The sequence below is a fragment of the Pan troglodytes genome, chromosome 19 (assembly GCF_028858775.2).
Source record: "Pan troglodytes isolate AG18354 chromosome 19, NHGRI_mPanTro3-v2.0_pri, whole genome shotgun sequence".
In the NCBI taxonomy this organism is placed as follows: Eukaryota; Metazoa; Chordata; class Mammalia; order Primates; family Hominidae; genus Pan; species Pan troglodytes.
The window spans coordinates 38455865-38474285 of NC_072417.2; the positions used below are offsets into that span (position 1 = coordinate 38455865).

At 56.8% G+C, this 18421-nt stretch overlaps 1 protein-coding gene across 38 annotated transcripts in view; it reads left to right on the top strand.

Annotated features, from left to right (window-relative positions):
* Positions 1-18421, top strand: part of MYO18A (myosin XVIIIA) — a 136038-nt gene that overhangs the window by 83754 nt on the left and 33863 nt on the right. For 16 of the 38 annotated variants that reach the window (XR_010152918.1, XR_010152919.1, XR_010152917.1 and 13 more), the window contains 18 exons: positions 1130-1165; positions 3564-3651; positions 3860-3966; positions 4090-4266; positions 4602-4815; positions 5055-5197; positions 6380-6480; positions 7375-7438; positions 7626-7770; positions 9359-9370; positions 9974-10150; positions 10373-10463; positions 10715-10907; positions 11717-11803; positions 13949-14090; positions 14229-14388; positions 15225-15411; positions 15746-15989. Coding sequence is in view for 35 of the 38 variants with exons in the window: in XM_063798795.1 (XP_063654865.1) it covers positions 1130-1165; positions 3564-3651; positions 3860-3966; positions 4090-4266; positions 4602-4815; positions 5055-5197; positions 6380-6480; positions 7375-7438; positions 7626-7770; positions 9359-9370; positions 9974-10150; positions 10373-10463; positions 10715-10907; positions 11717-11803; positions 13949-14090; positions 14229-14388; positions 15225-15411; positions 15746-15989 (2368 nt within the window). In the remaining 3 variants the exon portion in view is untranslated. Of the gene's footprint in view, positions 1-1129; positions 1166-1200; positions 1274-3563; positions 3652-3859; positions 3967-4089; positions 4267-4601; positions 4816-5054; positions 5198-6379; positions 6481-7374; positions 7439-7625; positions 7771-9358; positions 9371-9973; positions 10151-10372; positions 10464-10714; positions 10908-11716; positions 11804-13948; positions 14091-14228; positions 14389-15224; positions 15412-15745; positions 15990-18421 lie in introns of those variants that run through there. The other 22 variants (XM_063798822.1, XM_063798814.1, XM_063798813.1 and 19 more) reach the window with 7 other exon arrangements.

The following is an 18421-nucleotide window of genomic DNA, read 5'->3' on the forward strand; positions in this document are numbered from 1 at the left end:
TGTCTGTAGGCGCGCTGACCGTGAAGATGGCTCCATGGCGGCCTGTGGGCCCTCATGTTGGGCTCTCTCTTAAAGAAATGAGAGAAGTGCTCTGGGGAGAGTGGTTCCTCCAGAGAGCCCAAAGTCCTGTGCATGTGGGAGGGCGCCCCTCCTCGCTCAGGGCCCAGTCCCTTTCTCTGGCCACATTGTCCTGCCTCGAGGACATGTGTTGGTGTCAGGGCCTGGCGGGTGGTAAGGAAGGTTGCTGTCGCTATTTTTGGTGACCTGGCTCTCTAGACCCAGGTGGGGCCTGATAACTCCTTGCCCATTTCTAACAGGTAACATCCAAGTCCTGGTTGACTTACCTTCCTCCCCAGAAAGGCTTTTCAGGGCTTTAAGTAACCAGAGAGGTCACGGCTGGCCACAGGGTTTGCCCACAGTGCCTTTGCTCTTGGGCAGCTGTCAAGTGGTCCCCAGGTTGGATCTAGATGGGGTCGGTATGCCTGGCTGGCAGAGGTGGGAGTGCTATAGGGTACGTCGGGGTTGAGGAAGAGATTCTAGACTGCAAGCTGCTGGGAGCTGTGTTCTATGAGAGGTGCAGGGCGACAGCTCTGAACACAGCCCTTGGCCTAGGGAGTGGCACCCTTGGGCTGTGTTAGAAGGCAAGGAACAGCCCTGTGCTGGTGGCCACAGGGGAGCTAGGCTGAGAAATGCTCTGGAGATAAGGCAAAAGGCTGAAAGGGGGCCCAGGCCTTGGGTGTGGTGAGGTGGCCTGGCCTGGTAGACACACAGAAGAGGGAGCCTGATTCAGAATAGACTGGATGGCAGCCCAGGAGAGACTGCGGCCAGAGGCAGAGTGGCAGACTCCTGCCCGGGCCACCAGGAATGACTTACAGGAGCATCTCCTCTGAGAGGCCTGATGGTCACTAGTGTCTCTTCACCTTCCTGGCCTCTCCTTGACTGGGTGCAGTTCACCTGCTCAGGCCAGGTCCCAGGTCCTGGCACCAAGCTCCCCCACCTTCACCCCGAGCCTTGGACAACTAGAGAGTGCCGGCCCACTTGACTCAGGAGCACTTGCTGAAGGGGGCGTGCCAGTGGTCTGCTTATCTTCACCCTTCTTCTCTCTCTCTCCTTTGCTTGCTGTCGGTAGCTGGACTCTGAGGCCGCCTCTCATGCCCACAGCCAGGTAGGGTGCTCTCCCCCCACTCAGGAGCCCTCCGCTCCCTCCGGTGACCACCTAGCCCCACTGGCCTGCACCTGGGCTGGCGTCTGTGCTCGGGCCTCCTGCTGGAGTGTAAGGCCTCTTTCCCCTCCAGGCTCCCACCCTGTGTCTGGGAGGACCCCAGCGGGAGGTAGTGCCGGGAGCTTGAGATGGTGCAGCTCTGTGTCAGGCCCCTGGGGAGCATCTAGACCGAGTGTCACCCTTCAAGTTGGGCCCATGTGGCATGTGGTTCTCAGCCACTGGAGCCCAAGGGGGGCCTGGTTGAGTTCTAGGTGTTTCAACTCTGCTCACTCTGGAGAGAGAAAGCTGAAAAGGCAGAATCTCTGCCCTCTTCCCAGCCCATGCCTGAACGTGAGACATTCTCTGTCTCCACCTCCTGGCCAATGTGAGAAACCCATTTTCAGATGAGCTTTAAGGGAGTTAGTTACAGGCTATGATGTCACCTTATTCATCAGTCCCCAAATACCTGGCCCATAGAAGGTGTCTATTCAACATAAAGGTCTCCCCTGTCTTATGTGATTTGAGAAAAAATATATATATACAACATTGTAATGATTTTTTTTTTTGAGATGGAGTCTCGCTCTGTCGCCCAGGCTGAACTGCAGTGGCGCAATCTCGGCTCACTGCAAGCTCCACCTCCTGGGTTCACGCCATTCTCCTGCCTCAGCCTCCCAAGTAGCTGGGACTACAGGTGCCCGCCACCATGCCCAGCTAATTTTTTGTATTTTTAGTGGAGACAGGGTTTCACTGTGTTAGCCAGGATGGTCTCGATCTCCTGACCTCGTGATCCACCCACCTCAGCCTCCCAAAGTGCTGTGATTACAGGTGTGAGCCACTGCGCCTGGCCATGATTTTTATAGTTATAGTTCTTCAAATATAAAGAACTAGCCTTTTTAATGTCCTCACTTAACACACCGAAATGTGGCCAGCCACGTGGTGATCCTCCTATTCAGAGTTATTTCATGGGTCCGTGAAACCCAGAGATGTGGGAGCCACTGGTGCAGCCCAGCCCTCCTACTCCAATCTGGGGAAGGGCCATCCAGCACTGGAGGGATCTGTCTAAAGCCAGAAGCCAACCTGAGAGGAGAGCCCACATCTCCTTTACTTTCAACTCCAAGAAATGTGACAAAGAACATACTTCTTATGTTTTCTTATCTTTTCCTGATTTCTCACCCAGGGGGTCAGGACCCAGCCAGTGTCCACGCCTGGGCCTCAGGTTTCAGGCTGACTGTGCCTCACAGCTGGGGCCCTCCGAGAGTGTAGGGGCTCAGGCTAACCTGAGGGTGGGTCCATGCCACTGGGGTGCCCATCCCCCACCCGGGGCACGGGATGACCTTGCTGCCATTTCGCCCACACACAACAAGAGGAGCCCGATGGGCCCTGGGTCCCTCGTCTGTTTCCCCAGCTCCCCCAGACACCGTTTCTTCCCAGTTCAAGTGTCCTTCTTAGAGGGTGCCAGGTTTGACAGCCCCACACCCTGTCAGTACCTATGAATGCTTATGTCTGAGTTGGTGACCTCCTGAGGCCTCTGGGGGCTTCTAGCCCCTTTACACCGCTCCTGTGCCCATCTGTATAACGTGTAAGCGTCTCCCTGTGTTTGACAGGGCAGGGCTGCCCCTACCCCCATATCTCTGGCCGCACTGCCTCGTGCCTTTGTGTGGCATTAGCGTGTCCACTAGGTCTGTGTGACAGGGGTCTTTGCTGATGGTGGCATGGAGAAGGAGCAGGGAGGCTGATGTGTGCACCTGGGCACTGTCCCCCGGTCCGGGTAGAGCACCCTCTGGAGGGGAGGGCCAGGGCTGAGGCCAGGGCTCCGAGCCCACCTATCATTCCGTACTGCGAAGTCCAGGCGACTCCCCGCTGAGATCTGAGGACATGCCCTCTTCCAGCTTGGCAAAGGAGGCCCTATCATTTGGATGAAGGGAGAAGCTGGGCACGGAAGATCCTAGTAGCTGTGGCTAGGGTCTAGGGCCTTGGACTCAGGACACTGATCTCCTGGGCTTGACAGGGTGGAGGGGCAGAGGGTGGCTGAGGGAGAACCTGGTGATTTGCTTTCCTGGGGTCTCCTCTTTCCTGGGCACAAGATCCCTGTGTCCCTGTCTTGCCAGACCCTCACTGATGGTACGGTCTCTAGCCTTTGTGTCCTGTCCTCAGGGCTCCTTAGAGCCACCCTTGCCTCCTAGCTTCCCCACCCTCTTTCCTGGACACCTCTGATGTCCCTGTGTTCTGTGTCTGTCACCTAACTCATTCCTTGCCCAGTGGCTTGTCTCAAAGCCCATGCCCTCACTTGTCTCCCCTCTATGGCTGTCCTTGTCCCTGTCTTCCATAGCAGGGCCTGTTTATTCTTCTCTCTCTCTGACAGGCGAAAACAGAAGAACAGATTGCAGCAGAAGAGGCCTGGAATGAGACGGAGAAGGTGTGGCTGGTCCATAGGGACGGCTTCTCACTGGGTGAGTCTCAGAGGGTCTGGGGGCACATGTCAGGACTCACTGGTCTCAGGGCTGGGCAGTGAATGTGCCTTCTGCATCTGGTGAGGGCTGAGCAGTGAGCAAGGAGAGGCTGGTGATGCAGTGGGGGGGAGGATAGGACCGAGAAGTTCCCAAGTGGAGTAGCAGAGGCTTCCCAGGCCCATCCCAGCTGTCTGTCCCTCCCCTGCAGCCAGTCAACTCAAATCTGAGGAGCTCAACTTGCCTGAGGGGAAGGTGCGTGTGAAGCTGGACCACGATGGGGCCATCCTGGATGTGGATGAGGATGATGTTGAGAAGGTGGGCAGGGGGCTGGGTGTGGGGGAGGAGGCTCAGGAGTGCACTGGGCAGGGCAGGCCCATCCTCTGGCAGTGGAGATGGGTTCTGCTGCTCCAATACCCACCCGCCTGTCCTCCCACACAGGCTAATGCTCCCTCCTGCGACCGTCTGGAGGATCTGGCCTCACTGGTGTACCTCAATGAGTCCAGCGTCCTGCACACCTTGCGCCAGCGCTATGGCGCTAGCCTGCTGCACACGTATGCTGGCCCCAGCCTGCTGGTTCTTGGCCCCCGTGGGGCCCCTGCTGTGTACTCTGAGAAGGTGCAGCACCCTCAAGGCTACCCTGCAGACTCCTGGTCCCACCCCCTGCCCTGGCTCTCTGCCCTTCCCCTGTGGCACCCCACTGGGCTCCTGTCCACTCTCACAGTTGACCTTGGGAAGAGGAGTCATTTCAAGAGATGGGGGACAGGACCTCCCCACAACCTTTGATGGAGTCCAGGACTTAGTGTCTTCATTTCCATGCATGGCCTTGGCCTTGGAATCCCTGGGCACTACAGGAGGGAAAATCCAGAAAGATGTGGACCTTGGGGGTGAGGGGTGTCTTAATGGGATCAGCTAAGAGCCAACCCCTTCTCTCCCTTGCTCTCCTGCCCAAGGTGATGCACATGTTCAAGGGTTGTCGGCGGGAGGACATGGCACCCCACATCTATGCAGTGGCCCAGACCGCATACAGGGCGATGCTGATGAGCCGTCAGGACCAGTCAATCATCCTCCTGGGCAGTAGTGGCAGTGGCAAGACCACCAGCTGCCAGCATCTGGTGCAGTACCTGGCCACCATCGCGGGCATCAGCGGGAACAAGGTGTTTTCTGGTGAGGCAGGGACAAGGGAGAAAACTGAAAGTGGGGTGAGGGGAGGGGAGTGAGGAGAGAGCACCCTCTTAAGTGCCAGCTCTTTTTCTCCCTGGCCTTTCCATCCCCCCGAAACCCCTCTGTCCATGGGCAGTTCTGGTCTGAATGGCCCCAAGCCTTCATACCTCTGGTGGAGCTCCTAGCTGGGGGATAAGCTGCCCCTGGCTTTCCTGATATCCCCTTGGGCCTGTATTCTGCAGTGGAGAAGTGGCAGGCTCTGTACACCCTCCTGGAAGCCTTTGGGAACAGCCCCACCATCATTAATGGCAATGCCACCCGCTTCTCCCAGATCCTCTCCCTGGACTTTGACCAAGCTGGCCAGGTGGCCTCAGCCTCCATTCAGGTGAGAGTGCTGCCCAGGACTCGGGGTAGTAGGACACGGGCCACATGATTTCATGACCTAGACATCAGGCTCTCTCCCATGCCTCATTTTCCTGGGATTCTACCCTAACAAAATTGACCCAGGCATGGGCAGGGTTGGCCTGCACTATCCAGAGGCATCACCATTCTGCCCTCAGGGCCTCCTGCCCTGGATGGGGCCCAGTCCAGCTTTCTGCCCAGTTCCCTTCACTCTCCCAACCCTGGGGTTGTCCTCACTCTACTGCTGGGCCTCAGCCTTACTTCCCACTTTCTGAGATTCATGCTCGGGGCTTCTCTCGGGCCGATTTCACCTAGCAGAGGACTGGCTTGTCAGTAAAGTAAGGCCCAGCCAAGGCTGATTCCTTCCCATGCTAAATACCTCACCACAAGCTCCCATTTCCAGAAGGCAGGCACCTGGGGGCTGGGCAGAGCAGCAGGGCCCCTTTGGGAGCTGGGCCTGTCGTCTTCCACCTCATTCTGGTTTCTGTCCCCCATTTGATCCTAGAGGGATCTGGTATCTGATTGAGCACCTTGGGAATAAGATGCACCTGCTTAATTGAGCCAGATGTGGTAGTGCACGCCTGTGGTCCCAGCTACTTGGGAGGCTGAAATGGGAGGGTCACTTGAACCTGGGAGGTTAAGGCTGCAGCGAGCTGTGATTGCGCCACTGCACTCCAGCTTGGGCAACAGAGCGAGACCCTATCTTAAAAAAAAAAAGAATTAAAAAACAAGATGCAGGTTGGGTGCGGTGGCTCACGCCTGTAATCCCAGCACTTCGGGAGGCTGAGGTGGGTGGATCACCTGAGGTCAGGAGCTCAAGAACAGCCTGGCCAACATGGCAAAACCCCATCTCTACTAAAAATACAAAAATCAGCCAGGTATGGTGGTGCATGCCTGTAATCCCAGCTACTCAGCAGGCCAAGGCAGGAGAATTGCTTAAACCCAGGAGGCAGAGGTTGCAGTGAGCCAAGATCGCTCCACTGCACTCCAGCCTGAGTGACAGAGTGAGACTCCATCTCAAATCTTAAAAAAAAAAAAAAAAAAAAATGCAGCTGCTTGTTCCCCAGGGCCTAGAGGACCATGTATTTGACTCCTTCTGATGTGGGGTGGGAGAAACTTGATCTGGCACTACCCTCCTTACCCACACGTCCATGCTGTGTCACAGACAATGCTTCTGGAGAAGCTGCGTGTGGCTCGGCGCCCAGCCAGTGAAGCCACATTCAACGTCTTCTACTACCTGCTGGCCTGTGGGGATGGCACCCTCAGGTGAGATGGGTCAGAGGGTACACAAGGGTGCTCTGAACTCCAGCCCACTGACTGGGCTCCTGGACCTTGATTGCATCCAGAATTAAAGCCACTTGATCGCATCCTGCACTGTTTGGTCAGTGCATGTCTGCTATGTGCTAGGCTCTGAGCTAGGCCCCAGGGACAGTGAGATGGATGAGACATAGTCCCTGCCTATCAAGAACTCCCTGGTCCTGGGTACTGGGGCCTGGCTATATGGGAGGGGAACAGCCAGCCCTTCAGTGTTGCCAGGGCCTAGCTAGGATCTCCATTACCCATGAAGCCAGTTCTGGAAAGCAAAGCACACTGAGGTACCAGTGGTTGGGCACTTGCCTACTGTCGCATGACTGGTAGGGGGCTGAACTGGTATTTGAATCCACACTGGGGCCAAAAGCCCATGCCTCTTCCAGTGCCCTCCAGACTAGCCCTTCCTGCCCCACGTTGGCTGCCTCTGCCACGCTCTTCCCTTCAGACATTCAGATTTGCTGCGTGTGTTCACTAAAAAGAGATAAATGATGAGGCTGAGCCAGCAGCCCCAGGCCATTGTCCTCTTTAGCCCTTCTTGTAACTGAGGGCATCGTCTCTGCCTTGGCTGGACTCACCCTTCGGGCAGGTTCCCTGCTCCCTTCCGGGGGCCAGGTTGCATCCTCTCACCAGGGCATGTCTGGTGGCTTGTCCTCAGGAGAATGGTACTCTAACCAGGCATCCAGGCCAGTTAGGAAAGCAGTGACAGCTGGCCCGCCAGTTGGGGATGATGGGATGATGGGCAGACAAAACTTGGAGTCTGGAAGCTGAGTCTGTCTGTCTCCACCCTGGGCGGAAATGGCCTTGGCATGGGGACCAAGTGCCGTGCTGATGCCTCATTTGTACCCCTAGGACAGAGCTCCACCTCAACCACTTGGCAGAGAACAATGTGTTTGGGATTGTGCCACTGGCTAAGGTGAGGGGTCTGTGGGGTCTGGGTTGCCAGCCCTGGGCCTTGGGGGTAGGAGAAGCCTCCATGGGTCCTGTGGGAATAGTGGGAGCCCAGCTCCAGCTGCTGGCTCTACCCAAGCCTTGCCCTGAGGGCCCAGCCTCATGGGGGTGTGCTGGGAGGGACAGCCCTTTGAGGTCATCTATCTCCACAGCCTGAGGAAAAGCAGAAGGCAGCTCAGCAGTTTAGTAAGCTGCAGGCGGCCATGAAGGTGCTGGGCATCTCCCCCGATGAACAGAAGGCCTGCTGGTTCATTCTGGCTGCCATCTACCACCTGGGGGCTGCGGGAGCCACCAAAGGTAACCTGCAGTGGGTCCCAGTAGGCTGGCCTGTCCCCTGGGTGACCTCACAGGGACCCTGCCCACTCCCAGTTTATTCTTGCCCAGCACAGACTTAGCCGTTCTGAGACAACCCTCTTTTGCTTGTGCCTCTTCTCAGCCCCCCACTTCAGAGCAGAAGGCCCGGGAAGCATCTTTGGCAGTGACGACCCGAGGCCTGGACTTAGCTGGCTGTGCTGGGGGGCACCATGAGGAAGCATGGAGGGCTGGGGGTTCAGAGGCTGAGGGATGAGAAGGGCACTAAGGCAGGGCAGCCCCGCTGGAATAACTCTCCTTCTTGTTCCCTTCCTGACAGAGGCCCCCGAGGAGCAAGCGGGTAACTGACCTTGGCCCCGCCCTTGGGTATAGGGGCCACCGTGCCCTGTCTTGGTGCTTGCCCAGGACTTTCTAGGGGCTGGGCTTGTTCTGTTGCTGCAGAGAGGACTGGTCTGGGGAGAAGCCTGGAGGTTGAGAATGGAAGTGGAGCCTGCAGGCTGTGGGGTGTCCTAGAGTCCCAGGAGTAGCTGCTTCTCCTGCCAGTTTTGGATCTGAATCCTGGAACCTCTCAGGATGCCCACTGTGGGGTGGGGTAGGGTGGGCTTGCTACCTGGGGCCTCCCCAGACCGGTTTTCCCCAGTCCTCTTCCCTTCTCCACTGGTTGGGTAGCTCCGTATCTTCCTCTTGCATGTCAGGGTGGCGGCCACTAGGGGGCAGCAGGCACCGTGGTAACGAATGGGCTGCAGCTTTGGCACTTGCGCTCGGGGACTTGGCCTGGCTTGGAGGAGCTCTGCTCCATCCTTCAAGATGACTTACGTTGGAGCGTGGCGATTCGAGCACCTCTTCACCCCCTTTTTCTCCAGTTTAGGGAAAGGGGATGCTGGCGCTGAACAGCACCTTGGGCTTTGGCTTTGTCCCCTTCTGGGATGTGAAGGGCCCCAGGCTGCTCAGCTGGAGTGAGAAAGTCCTGGCAGGTGGTGGGTGTATGGAGGAATGGGTGCCCAGGCGTGAGGCTCCGTGCGAGCGACCCCAAGAAGTGGCATCCCTGCCCAGGAGGAGCCAGGCTCTAGGTTAGAGAAGTTTTCTCGAGAATGTGGAGGACAGACAGGCGGGCAGGCTTGTGGCTGTGTGTTGAGGGAAGTTACTTCACTCTGAGGCGGTGACAAGCCTAGCTTTCCTCTAACCTACCCAGCCCCAACTGCAAGCGGAAAGCTCCGGGTGTCAGCACAGGGATCTTCTCAAACAATGTCTGTTAGCGCCTCAGAGCTTCCAGTGTTTTCCGGGGGGGGGGGGGGAGGGTGTGTGTGCGCACACACACGTGTGCACAAATGTCTTTGCGGGTCTCTTTCTGTGTGTGTCAGTGTGATTACACCCACAAACATACTCCCTGGAGACTGTGTGTGTGTGTGTGTGTGCGTTTGTCCCAAGTCTGACTGTGGTTGTGTTTTCTTGCCTGCTCATCCTCACAACACCCCTGCCCCACGGTCCCTCCGAGGCGCCGAGCTCTATTGATGACTGTTTGCTAACACACTGTTTTTCTTTGCATGCTGCATGCTGGTCCTTTGCCTTACAGAAGCTGCTGAAGGTAAAACCTTGTTTCTTGTTAGCTTTCCCTAATTGCCGTGATTAGACACATGTTGGCTGAGGCACATATGTCTGTGCGGGCTGTTCCCTTTCCCCTGTGGCTTTTTTGCCTCCCCACTGTTGGGCCATCAGTGGGTGTTTGTGGTCTCCACTGGCAGATGCCAGGGGGCAAGAGGGAGGGTTCTAATGCACCCAGGGAATGTGGAGGCATGAGCGATCTCTCAAGATAAGTCCCCCACAGGCACACGGGGTTCTTGTGCCCATCCCAGGTGGGCTGGTTCATCCTCTGACTCCGCCCTTCCCCTAGTTGGGCACCCCCGGAGCTAAGCCATCTGAAAAGGGATTTTTGCAGCTGGTTTGTTGCCCTCCGGTGGCAGCATGTGGAGTTACCTCCTCCTTTAGGACCTGCTCATTCTCTCCATCCCCACGGGACACAGGAAATGTTGGCCACTGCTGGCTGCCCCTCTTCTGCCTGAAGCCCATCAGGTGTCATCAGGGCTGGCTTTTGCCTCCAGAAGATGCATAGTCATCAGCTGGTCATCAGGTCATCAGCTGGCCTAAGGAAAAAGACCCAGGATGCCAGATCCCTTTTTCCACTCCACAGCTGGGCGCAAGCAGTTTGCCCGCCATGAGTGGGCCCAGAAGGCTGCGTACCTACTGGGCTGCAGCCTGGAGGAGCTGTCCTCAGCCATCTTCAAGCACCAGCACAAGGGTGGCACCCTGCAGCGCTCCACCTCCTTCCGCCAGGGCCCCGAGGAGAGTGGCCTGGGAGATGGGACAGGTACCCTTTGTCCCTTGGCTGGTAGTTGTGAGCGTGAGGCCTCATCTGGGGCTTGCTGCCATCCCTGGGGGGGGAGGGGACTGCTGGAGTGAACAGATGCTCTGTCAGTGGCAGAGGCCCCGCCCCAGGCCCCGTGCTGACTGGGCCCTGGGCAGGTCAGGGGCTTACCCAGGTGGGGAGCCCTGGGGAGAAGGAGATAGCGCTGCTCCCCCTGCCCCACAGGCCCGAAACTGAGTGCACTGGAGTGCCTTGAGGGCATGGCGGCCGGCCTCTACAGCGAGCTCTTCACCCTTCTCGTCTCCCTGGTGAATAGGTGAGTGCCAGGCAGGACCCAGGGCTTTTCCTGCTTTGGCAGAGGTGGAGTAGATGCCTTCATGCCTTGTTGGCCGAGGCAGAGCCGGTCTCTTCCAGCAGGGGCTCCCTGTCCCATGGGCTATGAGCAAGGCCAGCACGCCCTCCCCACCAGGGTCCTGGGCAGGGATAGAGGTCTGGCTTGGGCAGGGTGGGGCTTCCTGGTGCCAGGGGCCAACCAGCGAGGCTCTGACCCAGGCTGTCCCTATCCAGGGCTCTCAAGTCCAGCCAGCACTCACTCTGCTCCATGATGATTGTCGACACCCCGGGCTTCCAGAACCCTGAGCAGGGTGGGTCAGCCCGCGGAGCCTCCTTTGAGGAGCTGTGCCACAACTACACCCAGGACCGGCTGCAGAGGCTCTTCCACGAGCGCACCTTCGTGCAGGAGTTGGAAAGATACAAGGAGGTAGCTCTGGGGCCTGGGCCTCATCTAGCCTCAGATTCTGGCCTTGGCACCCCCAGCGAGGGCATCTGTGGATGCAGAAGGCATCACCTTACTCTCCATTTCTGTCCTCCTGCGCTCTCTGGAGCAGGAGTCGTTCCTTGCCCCCTTGTCCGTGGCCTCTGGCTTTGGCTACGTTCTTACTTGGTGGAGAGTTTACTCTCCAGGAAGCCTACAGGTGCATTGAAGGCCCCCAGGAGTCTACCCTTGGCCTCTTTTGAGGCACCTCCCAGGCCTGGTGATTGCCACTGTGTGGTTCCTGCTCCAAGTGTGTCTGGGCCTGGCCTTCCCGTCTCCCTTCCCTGATCTGTGAGGGTGCCAGGTGATGACTTAGTGCCTTCTGTAAAAGGGTGTCCCGGATGGGACGAGAACTGGAAATCCTGCCTCATCTGGAAGTGAGTTGAGTGAATTGTCAGGATATTTATTTGGGGCGAGAGAGGATTCAGAAGGAAAATGGCAGTTGTCTTCAAGTGTTTCAAGGATGATTGTGTGAAATTGAGAGTGGGCTTGTTCTGTGTTGCCTAATCAACTCATGTGAGTAATGAGAATGTGACTCTGGCTTCGGATAAAAAGAGGTTCTGAGAATTTTAGCTGTGCAAAAAATACAGTGTGTTTCCTTGGGAGCTGTTTCATTTGGGATGATGGAGGGAGCTCCTGCACGGCACAGAAGGAGGTTGGCTTTGCTGATCTCAGAGCCCCTTCCCAGCCTGCTCACAAGGCTGTTCCCCCCAATGTGACCCCCATGCTCAGTACCGCTCGGCCTTCTTTCCCAGGAGAACATCGAGCTGGCGTTTGACGACTTGGAGCCCCCCACGGATGACTCTGTGGCTGCTGTGGACCAGGCCTCCCATCAGTCCCTGGTAGGAGCTCCAGAGAGGGTTTGGGCAAGCCTTTCCTCTCGTTCCCCACCCCTCTCCCCGTGGTGGAGCCCTCCCCATCTGAGCTGCTGCTGGGGGTGCCACTGTGGGCTGAGGGAGGGTCCAGCAGCTATGCCCAGACACCAGCTACTCTGTGGTGCTGGGGCTCTGCCCCTCAGCACTCAGGCAGTCTGGCCAGGAAGGTGGCACTTTCTTCTGCCCTGGTGCCCTGGGGAGCCACAGCCCACGGGGGTCCCAGTCAGGCAGGAAAGCATATCTCCTTTCTCAGCAGCTGAGGCTCGGGCCCCAGCTGGTGACTGGCTGAGCCTCCAGTATGTCTGCTAGGAGCCCTGGTGACCAGTCCCAGCTGGTGAGGGCCTAGACCCCAAGGACATAGTCATTCCCTCCCATTGTCCCCAAGTAGAGGACTGGTGCAACCTAACAGAACAGGGCCAGGAGCCAGCCTCCCGCTCCCAGGGGAAACAGTGCTAAGCTGTCAAATGCCCTCTGGGGGACTGTCATGGATATGAACCCTCGCCCCTCAACTTTGGGGGCAGGCTTTGTCACCCTTTGTGCTAGTGTCCTGGGCACCTTGGCACTCGGTGGGGGACTGGCTGGCCTAGCAAACTCTTGGCATTTGGCGATTGTCCGCCATTAGGGAAATTGCATAAGGTGCTTTATTGGAGAACTGGCATTTTTGCGAGGCTGCCGACCTCCCTGCTCTGCTTTGATTCCTACCTCTCCCTCCCTCTTCTCTGCCATGAGGCCCTGCTTGGCTTGCACAAGTGGTGGGGCTGCGAAAGAGTGAGTATCCCCCCGGGGACAGATGTTTAAAGTGCCCAAGCACCGCATCTCCCCAGGGAAGTGAATTTTCTTTTCCTGACACCTGGGCTCCTATGGTGGCCTCACTCAGAACCGTTCTGAGGTTCCCGGGAGAGGGGGGATGTCAGCATGAGCAGCAGGAGTCAGACAGCATGTGGGAAGAGCTTGGCTCTCCTTTCTCTTCTGTGGTCTCTCCTGACTAATGGACCTTGGCATGGGGCGGCTGCACCCCTGGGGAAGGGGCCCTCGGTGCCAAGCCTGTCTTCCCATCTCATTGCTTCATTGCTCGTTCCTACTACTCGGTTCCTGCCACTAGAGTTGCCTTGGCCTTTGGCCACATTCTGCTTCCTTCTGGTAATCACGCCAACTCCCTTGGGCATCTGCCGGGAGGAGATGCAGGCAGCTGGGGTCAAAGAGAGGAAAAATGGCCCTTTTCTCACTTCTTTTTTCCTTCAGCCCCTGAAGGCCAGGCCAGAATAGGGTGTGGGGAAGGTTCCATCCTTCCTGCCCAAGAGAGATGCAGGAACTCCACAGAAAAGGCACCTTCAGGCCAGATGTGGCCACAGGCCTAGTTTGTTTGGCCTTCATGGGATATTTGAAATTGGAATTAGATATTTCTACCTTCTCTTGAAGAACCAGAGGGTTTATCAATGCTAGGCCAGTGTTCTTCCAGGAGAGCAGTTGGCTGCAGCTCAGTGGTGGTTTTTCCCTTTGGATAGGGATACCTGCTCTCTAGCTTGCCCCAGCCTCTACCCGTTTTGGCTGCCACGTCCGTTAAGTCACCTGTCTTCTTTTGGCCCTTGAGTGACCCTGCAGTGATCCCACCGGCAGCCATCTGAGCCCCCTCTGGGTTCTCTCCTTTCAGAGACCAGGATTAACCTCACAGCTGTCACTTACTGACAGCTTCCTTAGGGCCAACTCTTGTGCTCAGGGCCTTCCAGACTTTATCCCACTGCCAGGGAGTGAGAGCAATGTGGGGTTCATCCAAGTCCCTGGTGACCTCCGAGGGGACGAGGGTGGAGGAGTGCCTCGGGGCGCGGGCTCGGGCCAGCAGGAAGGCTGCAGTCTTTGGTGACTTTGGACTGGAGTGCTAAGCACCCTCTTTTGCTGTGGGCTTCCCTCTGCTCACTTTCTTGGCTCCCCTTTCCCCGGGCTGCCCGCTTCCTCCACAAGGTGTCAGCAGTGAGCGGCAGGAGCTGCGGCGTGTGCGTGTGTGCATGTGTGCACGTGTGTAGCATTCTGTAGGGTGTGTTTGGGCCCGGCACCACCCTGGCCCCTTTCCCACAGCTCCATATGACAAGGAAGGATTTCCTTCCTTCTCTGTAGGTCCGCTCGCTGGCCCGCACAGACGAGGCGAGGGGCCTGCTCTGGCTATTGGAAGAGGAGGCTCTGGTGCCAGGGGCCAGTGAGGACGCCCTCCTGGAGCGCCTTTTCTCCTATTATGGCCCCCAGGAAGGTGACAAAAAAGGTAGGTGGCATCCCTAGAGGGTAGCTCCTCTGCTTCCTCTTACATACAGGTGGGTCCAGGTGGCACTCCCTGGGAGGGGGCGGGGGTCACTTTGTGCCTGTACCCTGACAACCTAAATCTTGCTTCTCCCACCGTCAGGCCAAAGCCCCCTTCTGCACAGCAGCAAACCACACCACTTTCTCCTGGGCCACAGCCATGGCACCAACTGGGTAGAGTACAATGTGACTGGCTGGCTGAACTACACCAAGCAGAACCCAGCCACCCAGAATGCCCCCCGGCTCCTGCAGGACTCCCAGAAGTAAGACCACCACTCCCTCTGCCCCTGTCCTGTACCCAGGACTGTTTTGATTTTGGGGCTCCCTCCCCCTGGGGTTGTCTCAGAGGCCCCCTCACTAGCAAAGTAGATGGCCTTTATTCCTGAGAGGCAACAGCCCAGGGCACTTGGCCTTGAGGAGCTTGAGGGGCCTCTTGAAGTAGAGGTGGGAGGCAGACATGGTGGGAGAGCCTATGGTTTAAATGTGAAGAACACCCTCAAGTCAAAGAAGGCAGGAGTGGCCTTAGAAACCCCCAGCCCCATAGGCCCTGAGCGGCCTTAGAACCCCCAGCCCCACGGGCCCTGTCATCCGTTCTACTCTTCAGAAGATGGTTAGTGGGCACCTACCCTGCGACGGGGGCTTCTAGGTGCTTGGCAGATAATAGTGAACAAAACTGAACTCCCTGCCCTTGTGGAATTTACATTCTAATGGGAGAGACAGATAATGAACAATAAACATAATAAATAAATTATATCGTATGTTAGAAGATGTTGAACCCTAACCCCTCCTGTCACATTGGAAACTCTTCCACACCTTTGCCCTCCCTGGTTAGGGGAAGTAGATGAGTAGATTGCTCCCCTCTGTCCGATTCCTGTCCACCCCTTGGCTTCTGCCCACCTCTGGCTTTCTCTCCTTACTGTTTGAAAATTTCTCCACAGTTTGTTTCTCTGTAGGGTGTGGGGCATGCAGTTCAGGTAGCCAGGCCCCTGGACGTGGCTGAATGGGACTGTTTAGTGTTCTGGGGCCTTGGGGGAGGAGCGGCCTTTCCCACTCCATCGATGTGACTGCTTTTCCTCCCTTATCCTCCCACCTCTGGCAGAAAAATCATCAGCAACCTGTTTCTGGGCCGCGCAGGCAGTGCCACGGTGCTCTCTGGCTCCATCGCGGGCCTGGAGGGCGGCTCGCAGCTGGCACTGCGCCGGGCCACCAGCATGCGGAAAACCTTTACCACAGGCATGGCGGCTGTCAAAAAGAAGTCACTGTGCATCCAGATGAAGCTACAGGTGGTGAGTGCCAGCCGGGCCCCAGCAGGCAGGCCTGGGGACCCTTCCTTACCCCTGGTAGGCAGGCCTGGGGACTCCGAGCACACTGAGGCCATCTGGTGCCCACTCAGCGTCCCACTGTGACTCAATGGCTGCTGGTGGGGGTCTTCTTTTCAGTGCTGCCACCTGTGAGTGGCCACCCAGGCCCGGCGAGGGCAGAGTTGTCCAGGTTTAGCATGTCCTGGCTGGTGCTGGGGCCCCTGCTACCCCGTGAGCAGTGGAGACGCTGGCACCAGTCCCTGCTCTTCTGAGCACAGGCCATCAGAGCCCACTGAGGGCAGTCCCTTCCCCTCGGCAGGACGCCCTCATCGACACCATCAAGAAGTCAAAGCTGCATTTTGTGCACTGCTTCCTGCCTGTAGCTGAGGGCTGGGCTGGGGAGCCCCGTTCCGCCTCCTCCCGCCGAGTCAGCAGCAGCAGTGAGCTGGACCTGCCCTCGGGAGACCACTGTGAGGCTGGGCTCCTGCAGCTCGACGTGCCCCTGCTCCGCACCCAGCTCCGCGGCTCCCGCCTGCTCGATGCCATGCGCATGTACCGCCAAGGTGGGGCCTCCTTTCCTCTCCACTCTGGGCTCTCTTTTCCAGAGCTGGCCCTGCCCGGCCCCACCTCCCACCTGGGACCCGTGGGCTGCAGTGGGGCTGCTCCTGTCTTTCCTCACGATCCTTTCTGCTCTGGTCTCTCCTCATCTCTCCCAGCCCACAGCCCCTTTCTTTCTCCATTTCCTTCCATCCTGCAGAGTCCCTGCCTCCTCCTCTCCCCTCCATATTCAGTTCTCTTTGTCCCCCTCCCTTCCTAGCTCCACCCTGCACCTTGTCATTTGTCCACAGCTCCCTTTCTTCCCACGTCCCTAGTTTGGACAGTTCAGCTTTGCCCACAGCAGCAAACCCAGTGCCCTTTCGGAGCCATCTGCCCAGTGAGAAATGAGGTGCTAAATCTTTCTGAAGTACTTAAAATTCCCAAGAAAGGTCAGACAGACCCTTTTTTATGGATCCATCTAAAGGAGGCGACAGACAGGATGATAGTATTAGTGGTTACTTAGAGTCCTTAGAAGCTGTTATCGGTGGCTGGGGACCGGGATAGCACACTGCTATCATTCCAGATGAGGAGACTGAGGCTCAGAGCGGTTAAGTAGCTTGCCCAAGGTCACACAGCTCCTGAGTGGCAGAGTGGGATTTGACCAGGCAGGCTGGCTGTAGAGTCATGTCTCATGTCTCTCAAGTAGGGTGGGGTTTTTTTGGTTTTTTTTGTTGTTTTTTGCCTGAGAAGTTATGAGTTGCTGGGTTTCTGCTGTTTTTCTCCTTCACTAGAAGAGCAGGTAGGGTCCCACCCACCCACAGCCAGGTCCCCTTCAGGCATTCCCATGGGCACTAAAACTTCCTTAGCAGCCCAAGCCAGGAAACAGGCTCCCTGCCCTGCTCTAAATAAATCATCGATCTGTCCCCACGTCTTGATATGGAGTTGGTGTTTATTATTTCAAAACCAGATTGTTACCGCTCTGAACCAAAATCAATGTGCGTTACTCAAACAAGCAGATCGATGAGGCCAGCAGCGGCAGGCCCCCCTTCCCTCACCCGGCCCCCAGCCACCGACTATAGCACTGATGATTAATTAAGATGCCAGGCGTCCAGACCTGCTATCCCGGCCCATCAATTTAATTGCAATTCAGATACAATCAATAGCTCACTTTGTCTTGGCCCCTCAGCAGCCCCCACCTCCTGTTTCAATTATCAGGCACATGCATCAGCCTCACCTCCCAGCTGGAGGGTTTCCCAGAGCCAGCTAGCCCATCATTGCTGTGGAGCACGCCCTTGGCTAGCTGTCAGGAGTCCAGGTTTGGAAGCCAGTTCTGCCCCCAGCAGCAGCCTTTGTGACCTTGAGCAAGCCAGTCGCTCCTCCCAGGCCTCCGTTTCTGTGTCTGACAGATGAGTTGGATCTGGTTTAAGATCCCTTTCTAGTTTGAAATTCTGTGATTTTGTGGGAGTGGAGTTCGTGGCCCTCCACCCTGGGCTCTGGTAAGATCAGGGTGACTTGGGGTCACTTCCTGCTAGCCACTGCTCTGACCCACTTTGCTCCAAGCCAAAAGTCAGGTCACACCTCCCCTGACCTGAAGCCCAGACACTCTTCAGGGAAAGAGAATCTACAAGTCTTTTTGGTCACCTGGCCTAGGACTCAAGGTCAGAGTGAGGCAAGGAGGGCAGCCTTTCTCATGTCCTGCTCTAGTGGACAGAGGGGGAAAAGGAGTGTTTATTAAATGCCAACCAAGTGAGTCACACTGTGCTTTTTACCTGGTTTCTCATTTAATCTCCATGACTACCATGTGAGATAAGTGCGAGGGCCGCTGTTTAAAGGTGAAGAAACTGAGGCTCAGAAAGGTTGAGTGACTGGCCCAAGGTCACATGATCCTAAGAGGCAGGGCCAGGAATCCAGCACCTAGCCAATGCACGATTCCTCTCAGCTACTCTCTGGTGCCTTTTTTTTTTTTTTGAGACACACTCTTGCTCTGTCTCCCAGGCTGGAGTGCAGTGGTGTGATGTTGGCTCACTGCAGCCTCTGCCTCCTGAGTTCAAGCGATTCTCCTGCCTCGGCCTCCTGAGTAGCTGGGACTACAGGCATGCACCACCATACCCGGCTTACTTTTTTGTACTTTTGGTAGAGACAGAGTTTCACCATGCTGGCCAGGCTTGTCTAAACTCCTGGCCTCAAGTGATCCTCCCACCTTGGCCTCCCAAAGTGATAGGATTACAGGCGTGAGCCACCACGCCTGGCCTGGTGTCTTTTTTTTTTTTTTTTTTTTAAGACCATAAGACATTATTTTGTCTGGGTTATCACTGAGGCATAGACTTTGAGGGCTGGAAAGCATCTTGGGGATTGGGATGTAGCCTTCCTCCCAGCTGGTCAGCTACCCCACAACCCCCCATTTGCATACCTCACTGACTACTAGGAGCTTACTTCTCTCTGAAGGAGGCTGTTCCTT